The sequence below is a fragment of the Nicotiana attenuata genome, chromosome 6 (assembly GCF_001879085.1).
Source record: "Nicotiana attenuata strain UT chromosome 6, NIATTr2, whole genome shotgun sequence".
NCBI classification, from domain to species: Eukaryota; Viridiplantae; Streptophyta; class Magnoliopsida; order Solanales; family Solanaceae; genus Nicotiana; species Nicotiana attenuata.
The window spans coordinates 51,246,661-51,259,818 of record NC_031994.1 but is presented as its reverse complement, the minus strand read 5'-3'; the positions used below and the strand labels follow the sequence as shown (position 1 = coordinate 51,259,818).

The following is a 13,158-nucleotide window of genomic DNA, read 5'->3' as shown; positions in this document are numbered from 1 at the left end:
ACGTGAATTCTACAGTTCTTGGCTTTTGGATAAATCATCATTCCTTTTCTGAAATATGGCTTTGTGATGAGAGAGAAGGTAATTCGAAATTCTTCGCTTAAGATTGATTTGGAAAAGTGATAAATCTTTAATGAATCCTTGCAGGTGGTGCATTTGCTTTAAAATCCCTATTCTTGTAGTGATACAAGTGTTACTAAATCTTGCAACATAAATAAGGAAACCTTTTCTGGACGCTGCCCTAGGGGTAAGGTCTGCGTACACATTACCCTCTCCAGACCCCCACTTGGTGAGATTTTACTGGGTAATTATTGTTGTTGTTGTTCCTAGACGCTGAACCAAGTGCAATGAAAACAAAAGCAGCCACTATTCGCTGCTGCTCTTGGGCTTGCTTGGCTCTTGTAGCCAATTTTCTCAATTTAAAAAATTAACATTCGTAGATATTTTGTTCTGTATTCACTAGGTGGCTTTGCATTGTGACACTGCATATTAATCTCTAATCCCTCAAATCCTATCATCAGTTATAGCAGTTCCTGCAGCCTCACAATCTCAGCAACACAAATATATCATAGCCTGCAGTTGTTCCTTTATCAGCCTTGTTGAAGACTCGGAGCCCGTTTTGATAGAAAACCATCATTAGGCTTCAATATCACTAGTATGCATAAGAATGTATGTCCTAATAAAGTATTCAAAGATTTCTTAGCATAAAAACGATATCTTAATTTCTGGTGAATGTTTTAACATTAAACGTAACAAAAGAAAGATATCCAATATTTTGTTAGGTCGCGCCTTTGACACCTCAACTAAAACAAATTCATAAGAAGACAAGCACCATATTCAAACTGAATCCAAATCAAACAAGTCTAAGCTCCAGGAATCTCGGGTTCTGCCTCAGCAACAGTCTCATCAGCTGGTCGATCCAACTTCACGCCAACATCTTCTGAATAGTCACCATGAACCTGTAAAAAGAAGACTCATTATTAGGTTAAAAAACAGATGTTACTTGAATAATCTAATTGTAAATTTTGAACTATCCACGCTTGGTGGTCAATGTCATGAACGGAAACTGAAAACAATGCGAACTTACCTCCATCAGCTTGCCAATATCAAATTTTGGGGCCTTAAGGATCTTCACTTTGCGAATATAAACATTTTGCAGTGGGAAGATGCTTGAAGTCGCTTTCTCAATCTCTCTACCAATTGACTCAGGGATGAATTTTGCGACCAACTCCTTCAGGTCACAGGAACTTGCTTGGTTTCTCATGATCTCAACCATTTTCCGACGGATCTAACACAATAAGACAAACATGTCAATAAGTAACTGAAAGTGAACTTGCAAGATAATATTAAATAAGTGAGATCAAGTAGAAGTACCACAAACCTGGCGGATCTGGCTGCTCTGAGCATAACATGTCCGCTTCTGCTGGTTTGGACGTTTCTTTGTAAAAGCAATGCAGAACATCCTGAGAGTGTAGCTATCTGTAGTTTTGACATCCACATGAGCCTCAATCAATGTCTGCCACTTCTTTACCAGAGACCTCAGCTTGTCTGTTGTGAAATCCATTCCCTGAAGTCACTCAACAGCAAGGTTAAAATTCAGTCCATAAAAGAAAAGTCTATTCTACAGTCATGAAGAAATGATTGCCTAAAACGGATCTCATCTTACCCAGAAGTTTGTGAGGACATTCTTCCCTTGCACATCTTCTGCCCTCAAGCGGATCTTCCTGAAAGATTGATCCTCATCCTTCTGAAGATCAGCCAAACTGACTTCAAATACTCTGTGTTTCAGTCCTTCCGAAGCAATCTGGAGGCACAAGGATAAATGCACTTGTTTAAGTGAAACTGCACTTACATTCATATACATCTATATTTAAAAGATGAAAAGTTCCACCATAACATGGGATGATCAGACCATAATAGGCAAAACACATAAGTTATGAAGAGGGGGTTTCAGGAGTTAAAAGTCATCCAAACAATCTAGACTACAAATTACCTGGAACAGTTAAAATACAGATTAATTAAATCAAAGGTGGGGCGAAAAATTAGCATCCCACAACATATGTTCTATAGCAAACTACTACTATGCCTATGCCTCATTTTCAAGATAGTTGGTGTGCAAGTATATTACATAAACCGTCAATATCATCATTTGGAGCCTCAAAATGGTCAAAGCCAATGGTCTTTTGACGCTTTAAGCATAAGGAGCAATTAACACGTGGGGGTGCATGGATCAATAGATAAATAGTATAAAGACAAACAACAATTATGTTGACAAAGGCATTAAAAAACTACTGCAATTTATGAAGTAGAAAACGCATATTAATCAAGATTAAGAGCCATAGTAAAATTCCACTGAATGAAAGAAAAACAGTTCTAGGTTTCTAGTACATATTCAGTGACTTGTTTTGAAACTTATAATTTCTCATTCCTAATCACCTATATACTCATTAATAAAGCTTTCTTAACAATCAACACATAGAATTCTCAACTACATTTTGTCTAGTGTGCCACTCTTAAAGATATACGCTCTAAGGGGCCTATAAAGCTGAATAACCCGCCCTGTCCTACACTAAGCTTCATGGACTGGGCCTTAAGGGTACCTTTAATGAGACACTGATTTAGACATTGTTTCCTTCCAATACTGCGTCCTAACACATTCAACAGAGGTCTCGTCATAAATTGACTAGTTTTAGTTGATAATGAACCGACGACAGCCCTCTTCCTTTATTTTTTTCTAGGAACAACCCTCTACTTTTGTCCAAATGTAGCACATATATCCAAATGAAGCTCATATAGATATGGGTTCGCCCACATTTCACAACCAAATTACACCAGTTTGCAGCCTAGAAACTCCACTCAAGTTTGTTTTATATTAATTAATCACATTCCTAGATATATAATAATCCTTGTACGTCATAACAACAACAAAATACCCAATGTGATCCGACGAATGGAGTCTAGGGAGGGTGGGGTATACGCAAACCTCACCCCTACCTTGTGTGAAGTAGAGAAGTTGTTTTCGATAGGCCCCAGTTCAAGAAAAGCATTTTCAAATCAGGTTTGAAAAATACAAGAGTAAAGAAAAAACTAAGATGAAAATACTGAAGAAGAAAAAAATGTTGTCTATCAAAAATAGTAAAGATAACCAAAATAAAAGAAACAGCAGGAATAAAAAAAATTGAGAAGAAAAAAAAAAGAAAGGACCATGGGACAGATTTTTGTAAACAACAGTAATAAAATTGAAGAATAAGATGATAATGATGATAATGATAATGATAATGATAATAATAATAATAATAATAATAATAATAATAATAATAAGGCAAAAAGGGAGCAGATAAATGCTCAAAAGTAGAACCACGCTCTCCCACACAAAAAAAAAGATAAATCTTTCGACTACCTACTAACTTCTACCCTAAACCTCGACCTCCATGCTCTCCTCACTAGGGTCATTTCCCCGCAAACTAAAGATGTGTCATGTCCTATCTAATCACATCTCCCTATTCTTCCTTGGTCTACCTATGACTCTACTTAGACCTATCATTGTCAACCCACCGCACCTCCTCATTGGGGCATATGAGCTCCTCTTCACATGTCCTAACCATCTTACTCACTCCCACCTTGCCCCGTATATCTTCGTTCTTAATCTTATCTCTCCTAGCATGGTCACATATGCATCTAAAGAAATAACAGAAAGAGGCTCCTAAAACAAGTATAGAGATGAACTAGTCCAGAACTACTATAAGTGATAACCAAAATAATCCAAAACCAAAAGCAACAGGCATAAGCTTAACAGAATAACAGAAGAGAAAAAAGAAGTAGAAAATGAGGAAGAGAATAAGACCTTAGTACCCTGAGTCCTAGTGACCAGGGTCTTGCCAACGTTCTTGATATCAAATACTGATGGTGCCTTTATGTCATACCAGTCCTTCTTTGCGTACGGATCCGCGCTGCCCACATTTTCACCACACCAATTTAGTACGTCTACATTTACACACAAAAACTAAAACAGAAATAATCAAAGGGATAAAAACTTACGCCTTCTTCTTTCCTCCTTTCTTTCCCTTTGAAATCCTCTTGTTCTTACTGCACAAGAATGTAACATCAGAATCGAAAGAAAAACAAAAAGATAGAAATAAATCAGTAATATGACATAAGAGTTAGAAAAAAGTGGAGTGGGCGAGAGATACCCGACAGCCATGTTGGGAAGGAAATGTTGCAGCTGCTTTTGGACGAGGAGTGAGGGGTTTGGGAGAAGGGGAAGCTGAGGCTATAATGCTGCAAAACCCTAGTTCTCTTTGAGCAAGTGCTGCTGGACTTTTGGGCTTAGTTATAAGCCATAGGCTAGAATAATGGGCCAGAAAATTATTGGGTGCCCATCGACTTTTATTAAGAGGAATCACATTACTGATTGGGCCTATAAACATCTAATCGATTTGCCCCTTATCAAAGATTGGGATTTTTTCTTTCCTATACACTATATGAAACTTTATTACCAAAATTATTTCAATTTTGAAAATTACCCGCTCTAAATAAGATTTGCTTACAATTTATATACAATCGATTATTAGTGTCTTAAATTAGGGGATTAAGTTATACCTTTTCCTTTTTTTCTCTCCTCTTCTCTTTCCCTATTTTAAAAATTCCTTCATTTATTAATGAGGTTACTTTTCTAAGAGTATTTAATGGATAGAAGAATGCACATCCAATTTGAGGGATAAACAGAGATTCCGGTGGTAGGGATGACGATGATAATGCCATGAACTGGGATGATAATTGATGGGAGGACTGAAAATTTATCAATATTGATTGCTAAGTACTATTACGTACAACTTATTATTTTAGGAATGTTAGAATTTATTGGAATACATTGCATTTCGTATTTTTTATTAGATGGGGTGTTATTTGCCACTGATAATTCTGTAGTTCGTAGCGTTTTTATTTTTCACTAATTTGTTTTAGTCATTTCACCCATGTGGCGTTGTGCGGGGGTGGGGGGCAAGACTTAAATTTTTGATCAAAGACAAACTCGAAATTTAAGTAAAAAGTTCAACGCCTTCATATCTGTCGATGTAGCACCAGCAGCAACAGCAATATAAACTTGATGATGATAAATTATTATGGTACATCAGTATACAAATTAAAAATAAATTTCATACAAATTTTGATACATCTACAACAACATATAAACTAAAAATAAATTTTATACAACTAACTATATAATGTACAACTTATTTATAACTTATCTACAACTTTCATATATCATTTTTACCCAATTAAATACAACTACAACATCATACAATTTAAATATAATTTTCATACAAATTTTATACAATATATCTTCTGTATGTATTTTGTAAAAGATTTGTATATATTTTGCACGTAGTGTGTTCTTCCTCTCTAAAGTTCCAATCAAAATCTTTTTATACAATTTTGATACATATCAACAACTTTATGTAAAAAAAAATAGTATTTATAACTTAAATACAAATTTCATACAACTATTTTTTAACTTTTATACAACATTTAAATAACAAAAATATATAACTATAATAGTATGCAACTTAAATAGAATTTACATACAATTATAATGCAACTTTAATATAATTTCGTAAGTATATTGTATGTCAGGTGTTCTTCTTCTTCTTCGAGTTTCAATCTAAAATTCAGCCAAAATCAAGTATAATCTTCACCAAACACCCTTAAAATTGAGATGTAAACTCCAAACAATATTCCCAGTTATTTGCAACAACACTCAATCCAAACAAATAATAGTTTTTGAAAATCTAAATTCGAATTCAAAGCTTCAAAGCTTTTTAATGGCTGTCAATGGTGGAGAGTCAAACACCTTCAAATTTTATTGATTGACAACTTCAATTTGAACACCAATTGTGCAACATGAAAGGAAATTGCTAAGCTAAAACTCTATAGAAAACCGAGTGAAATCAATTGATGAATTCCATTAAAAATATATACAACAATAAAGGATAAAAAATAGAGAACATCAAAGGAAGAAAAATTGGGGAAAGAACAAAGCATGAGAGAGAGAGAGAGAGAGCAGGAGAGAGAGAGAGAGAGTGAGTGAGAGAGTGCAGGAGAGAGAGAGAGAGAGCATGGATGGAAATAACTAATTCCTTATTCAATTCCTAATGTAAAGGGATACTCATTTAAAACTAATTTGTATATAATTGGTAAATTATATATGGCGGATCACGCTCAACTATGCCTTATAAAAAGGAAAAAGCCGTCGCTGCAAATATATTCCGGTTAACAAGTCCGGAGTCGAATCCCACAGGAAATTAACCTATCAATCACAGCTATTGGACTCACAAAAATTCACGTATTCAATCTTCTGAGATATTTGAGTAACAAATTGGGTGTTTATTAACTAAATATTACGTAATAAAAATGCAGTAATTAAGAACTAGCTATAAATTGATTGTAAGTAAGAATGAGAATGGTCTAAGGTTCTGATTTCCCCTCTTGTCGGAATCCTTTCCGCTATGTTGCTATAAATTTGCCTAAGTCTTCTCTATCGATCATGAGCACTCTGACTGTCGTAACTCTCTCCCGAGTAATTACAACAATATACTAGACAAATTCTCCTGAATTACGCTAACTGGCCTTAGTTACAACTCACTTAGATCGCACCCAAGGTTTCGTTATCCCTAATCCCACCTTTAAACCCTTCGTATTGATCCCTCATATACGTTAGGAGTGGTGTTGTTCAACAACTACCTAAATATACACTCTCTCCTGAGTAATGCATACTAAATAGGCACAGCCGATTGAGGGCCCTTCAATCAACAACATTCACAATATAGTTGAACAAACAGAGAAAATATTAGGGCAACTCTATATTAACATAATGCGAAATTCATCCTCCAAAAGGTTCCATCTAAACACTAGATTAGAAGTTTAGCTACGCATAGTCGTTTTCACAATCATAACGATATAATTCATCTTCAGTGATAAAAACAAGAAGAGGAAAGGTAAAAACTCTATGCCGAGTCTTCCGCCTTGCTTCTTGCCTATTCTTGCCTTCAAAAACCTCGATATCCTCTATTTGGGCGAGCTGGGCTTCTTATAGGTCAAGGAGAGTCATCCTAGAAATTACACAATTTACCTTGCAATGCTTGGCTCCGAGCACCCCGTCCGCGGCCGCGGATGGACCGCGGATTTGACATAAATTCTGTCCGCGGCCGCGGATTGACCGCGGACCTGGACGCGGATTTGATCCTTGCTCTTTCTTCTCCTTTTTGATTGTGTTATCCTCTGATTGGCCTTCCATGCTCCATATTGACTCCAAAACACTCTTTTAGCTTTCTCCTAGCTCGGAGTGGCTCCTGCAAAGCAATAAACTCGTAATTAGAGCATTTTGTTATCTTTTACAATCAAACATAGGTAAAGTGCGGCCAAATTAGAGTGCAAATATTAGCTAACTTGCATGATTATCATCTATTATCAACACCCCACACTTAAATCCTTGCTCGTCCTCGAGCAATCAAACCACACTCTACAACGGCCTAACTTCACTGAGTGACTCCCCTAACTCGTCACACCAAGAACATTTTACAGGAATTGAGCCCAGTAGTGTAACATCTTTGCCTCAAGAGCTGACTCTCCCATGCCACGCAATATTCCTAACTTTACTCACTTATTCTAACGCAGAGGTTAAGACTCACCTTTCCTTCATGAATCAAGTGCCCTTTCATGACAAATGAGTGTGGTTCCACACACAATAATATTTAAGAACAATTAGGAACTCAAGATAGAAAGAATTCACTCACTCTCAAAAAGAACGTTCATATGCCACAAAAAATGCACCATAGGCTTGCCCGTAGTGTACTACTCCACTAATTCGAGCTCATTCAGTCTAGGATCAATTAGGACTTCATTTGGTTGTAATGTAGGCTGCGGGACGGGTAGGATACATTTAGGTATAAGAGTGACTACACCTCCCTAAGCACTTTAATACATGAACTTTATCATTTAAAACCCCACACCTATGTCAAACCATAACTCCACCTTCACATCACTATATATTAACTCCATTCTTCTTTAAGCACAATTACATCAAGAGCCACCCCTTGTCAAGGATTTTTTTTTCTTTTCACAATAATACACTATTATTGTCTTTCTCTTTCACTTCAAGTGGCTCTTACTTGTTCAAAATAGTGCACCTTTCTCCTTATTTCATTAGTTCCACTCAAAAGCCAAACCAACCACCCCACACTTTAACTTTTACAAAGTTCATAACAATTCAAGTGCTCATGAGAGGTCATGGGTTCAAATAGATGATTAATTCAAACAAATGGGTAAGGCTTGTAATGTGGTTGCCAAATAAACAGGATTACAGGCTCAAAGGGGTTAACTACGATACATAACAATTAGGCGGGTAAAATATATATACCTGGTTTAACAAAGAAACGCCTATATCATTTCCAAGTCTGAAAAACTACTATTTCGCTTTGCAAACACACAGGGCAAGCTCTAGGCATCCAATGCAGTGCACAGAATACAACAATCCTCACACACACATGGCACATGACTCACCCCAGATTGGATAATCAAAACGCTCTAGTCAGAGTACTTAAGCCAAATTAAGAACATACAATTTAAGGCACTCTAATAAGAATCAACAACTGAGCCTAAGTGTCACACTAGAGTATCTACTGTATTCAAGGCATAATGACGATAAGGGATCCTCCTTCCATATCAGCCCTTATCCCACAAGTACCTAATTAAAAAAAATAAAAATAAAAATAAAAAACTAACTAACCCGGTTCAAACAAAAACCCTTGGAAAAGAATTGCGGTCAAAAGAAAAACTAAGGGGTAATTGATACACTACCTACAAAAGAAAATCTTTTTTTTATATATCGACTTAGACCCTCAAGAAACCCGTCGAGTGATATCCGTCGTCGGGACAAGTCGAACACATTTAGACTACTAATCAAAAACAAAAATCAAACTAACCAACGACTACAATCAAATTAACCAAAGACTACAATCAAACTAGAATCAAGCTACATTCCTATATATACACAACATACCAACGAAGTAACCCCCACCCCACACTTAAAAAATATCATGTCCTCATGTCATAAAATAGAAAGTAATGCGAGGCAAAGGAACTTCCCTAGAAGATTAGTCTTGATCAGAGACTGTACCGGGGTCTAAGTGACACGCTCTCCCCAACGCACGCAACCAGCCCATGATTTTCTTCTCTGATTTAGCATTTTGGGTGGCCAAGGCATCAACTCTAGTCCCCAAGTCTGTGACTGTAGTCCGTAGCCCCGCTATTTCCTGCTCTAAGGCTGCCAGCCGTGTAACCCGACCAACCCCAAACGGCCCTTCGGCTTCCGCAACATGCTCATGGGAGGGCGACTCAACCCCCACTTCATCCAGCTCATCATCCCCCTCCTCAGATGCCTCAAAATCATCACTATCAGTTGAACTGGCTGCCACTGCCTCTTTCCCAATGGTCACCTTGGAAGCTCGGAACATGGTTTCTTTCTTCACCTTGCCGTCTACATGGAGATTCTCTGATACCCCTACAGCCCGACATAATTGAGTGACCAGAGATGGGAAGAAGAACCCATACCTCCTGAGTGGTGAACGGATGAACATCTCTGAGTGAATAACCTCGGCCACATCAAAATCGTGGCCATTCATAAAGCACCAGATCAAAGCAGCTCGCGGTCCATTGACTTTAGTGGTGTTGTGGGACGGCAGCAGTCGACTGTTGATGATGTACAACCAACACTTTCCTTCAAAGGTGAGTGAGGAGGAGTGCAACTTCGATCCTTGAGTAACCCACCCTACCTCCTTGTCTGGTTTACAGATAGTTTGGAAAAACAATTGCCAATTGTGGGTTCACGCTTGTAAGTGTCATAGTAATTCATCTCCCCAGTAAATGCAGGGAAGCGATACACTCTCCTGATAACTTCAATCGAGGCATTCAACCTCTTTTGTCGCACAATGCAAACGTGATCCTCATGTTCGGGACAATTGGCGTAGAATTCCCTAACAAGCAACAAGTTACCATCCTCCGGCTCCTCGAAGAAGATATCAAGCATGCACCTAGTCAGCTCCCTAAACATATTAGGGCACTCAGCCTGGAGGCAACCCCTTTCAATTCTCCGTTTTGGTACCGACTTTCTAATACCCTTTTCAACAAAACGGTCTTGGGCAGCTCTGGAGGCAACCGGGTGCTATCGAACTGCCCAGAACTGGATGATGCACGTGCATGGGACGAACCACCGGTAGTGCATCTCTTCTTTGAAGATCTCATTGTACCTACACAACAACCACAATTATCAAGAATCAGTGGAATAGGTGACCCAAGAGCGGTTACTTAGACTTCATGCGCCCCCTAGGTCACAATTTATACTATACAGTTTATTGGGACAATTCAACGAACACCTATTGTGCATATGCCCCCCAATGTACCAAAGGACCCAATTAAACCCTTATTCCTCACAACTCAACACTGTTTTTTCAACCCAACCAACCTAATGTCTTCACATATCAACAATTATACCAACAAATACACATCAATAAGAGTACCTACAATTCTACTTTCTTACAAGTACAAAATAAGAGACAAAGAATGAAAAGAAAAGAAACAAAATAGAAAAAAACAAAACAAAAGAAACTAAAAGATGAGAGTAGAATCATGTACTTACTTGAGAACCTTGTGATGATTGGAGATGGAAGAGTAGGTGAGTGGAGAGAGGGAGAAGAGAAAGGGATTTGGTGAAGAAAGGGGAGGGGAAAGCATTAGAAATTGGGGAAGGGGGAGGGTTTTGTTTTGTTTATAGTTAGGAGGGTAAGAGAGGGGGGGGTTATAAGATTAAGATAAACGTATAAGGGTGGGGGGGGGATAAAAAAAAATTCGATACCTGATGTCGCCAGATCCGCGGCCGTGGACAGAACAATTGCAAAATTCGCGGTCAATCTGCGGTCAGGTCCGCGGCCGCGAATTAGGCGTCCAAATTTTTCTTTTTTTTCTTTTTTTTATGTTTATGCCTACCTCCGGGATACTTACGTAACCCCGAAGAATACAACAATTAATGGGTTGCCTACCATGAAGCGCCTGATTTATCGTCGCGGCACGACGCAAAATAGCGTATTTAAAGTACGCTCAACTTTGGAGGCTCGATCAAATGGGTCACTGACACTTCCTTTCCTTCCTCCATGCCCACATAATGCTTCAACCTATGCCCATTGACTTTAAACGTGCGAGAGTCATTACTCGCAGCAATCTCTACAGCACCTGTGGGGTAAATTTCAACCACACGGAAAGGCCCTAACCATCGTGACTTCAATTTGCCCAGAAACAACCTCAGACGTGAGTTGTATAGCAATACCGTATCTCCGGGTTTAAAATTCCGCTCAATAATGTTCCTATCATGTATCATCTTCATTCTCTCCTTGTATAATCTTGTGCTCTCAAAAACGTGATATCTAAACTCATCAAGCTCGTGCAACTCCGTTACTCTACTTGTTCTTACAGCTTCACTATCAAGATTCAACCGTCTCAACGCCCACCAAGCTCTATGCTCCAACTCTACCAGTAAATGACACGCCTTCCCAAATACCAACTTGTATGGCGACATGCCAATTGGAGTTTTGAAGGTGGTTCGATACGCCCAAAGTGCATCATAACTTCCTCGCTCAATCTGTTCTAGTTGCATTCACAGTTTTTGTCAGCACGCTCTTTATTTCTCTATTCGAAACTTCCACTTGCCCGCTTGTTTGTGGATGATATAGGGTGGACACCTTGTGGCGTACATCATACTTATCCAACAACTTTGTAAAGGCTCGATTGCAAAAGTGAGTGCCTCCGTCACTGATTATTGCCCTTGGGGTGCCAAATCGGGTGAAAATGTTCTTTCTCAGAAAACCAATTACCCCCTTTGCATCATTTGTAGGGAGTGCTGCAGCTTCTACCCATTTGGACATGTAGTCCACAGCGACGAGTATGTACTTGTTGCCATATGAGCTGACAAACGGCCCCATGAAGTCGATCCCCCATACATCAAACACTTCTACCTCCTGAATTGGGTTCATGGGCATCTCATGTCTGCGGTAAATGTTCCCGGTTCGTTGGCATTCATCACACCCCTTTATCCATAGATGTGCATATTTGAACAATGTTGGCCAATAGAACCCCGACTCCAAGACTTTTGCAGCTGTCCTCACTCCCCCGAAGTGCCCACCATATGGTGATGCGTGACAAGCTTGCAAAATAGAAGACTGGTCTATCTCGAGGATACATCTCCGGATCATGTTATCAACACAAATCCTGAACAGATAAGGCTCATACCAATAATACATACGACAATCACGAAAGAGCTTTTTCTTTTGAACAGAAGAAAGGTCATAAGGAACAATACCACTAGCCAGGTAGTTTGCAATGTCTGCATACCATGGCGCTTCCTCGAGACTCATTGTTAGTAGTTGTTCATCTGGAAAAGTTTCCAGAATCTCTTCTACCTCAACCTTCTTTTCAGCTCCTTCCAGTCTGGATAAATGGTCAGCTACTTGGTTCTCCGTTCCCTTTCGGTCACGGATCTCCAAATCAAATTCTTGTAGCAGTAGCACCCATCGAATCAGGAGCAGTTTTGACTCCTTCTTTTCAATTAAGTACCTGAGAGCAGCATGGTCAGTATAAACAATTACCTTTGAGCCTATCAGGTACGACCTGAACTTGTCAAATGCGAACACCACTGCCAGTATCTCCTTTTCGATCACAGTGTAATTTAGATGGGCTCCACTCAACGTCTTACTTGCGTAGTATATTGGATGCATGATTTTATCTTTTCGTTGCCCGAGCACTGCTCCCACAGCATATTCACTAGCATCACACATCAGCTCAAACGGTTGCTCCCAATTGGGGGCAACTATGATAGGTGTTGTAACCAGTCTCTTCTTTAATTCCTCAAAAGCTACCCTGCATTCATTAGAAAACAAAAAAGGGTGATCTTTTTCAAGCAATTTACACAAGGGGTTAGCAATTTTAGAAAAATCTTTTATAAATCTCCTATAGAAACCGGCGTGCCCAAGAAAACTTCTGATTGCTTTGACGGAGGTGGGTGGTGGAAGATTTTCTATCACATCAACTTTTGCACGATCCACCTCAATACCTTTACTT

General features: G+C 38.8%; 1 protein-coding gene across 1 annotated transcript; it reads right to left on the bottom strand.

Annotated features, from left to right (window-relative positions):
• On the bottom strand, positions 680–4,303 carry LOC109226993 (40S ribosomal protein S3a). Its single transcript, XM_019391971.1, has 7 exons — positions 4,188–4,303; positions 4,036–4,083; positions 3,842–3,947; positions 1,664–1,801; positions 1,379–1,564; positions 1,085–1,285; positions 680–956 (listed from the first exon to the last, which is right to left on the bottom strand). The coding sequence occupies exons 1-7, from the start codon at positions 4,196–4,198 to the stop codon at positions 861–863; spliced, it is 786 nt and encodes a 261-aa protein (XP_019247516.1). The 5' UTR covers positions 4,199–4,303; the 3' UTR covers positions 680–860.

Coding starts and splice junctions, on each gene's coding strand:
- LOC109226993 (XM_019391971.1), bottom strand. Junction 1,286..1,378: donor AGAGCAGCCAGATCCGCCAG/GTTTGTGGTACT, acceptor TTATTGTGTTAG/ATCCGTCGGAAAATGGTTGA. Junction 957..1,084: donor ATATTGGCAAGCTGATGGAG/GTAAGTTCGCAT, acceptor TTCTTTTTACAG/GTTCATGGTGACTATTCAGA.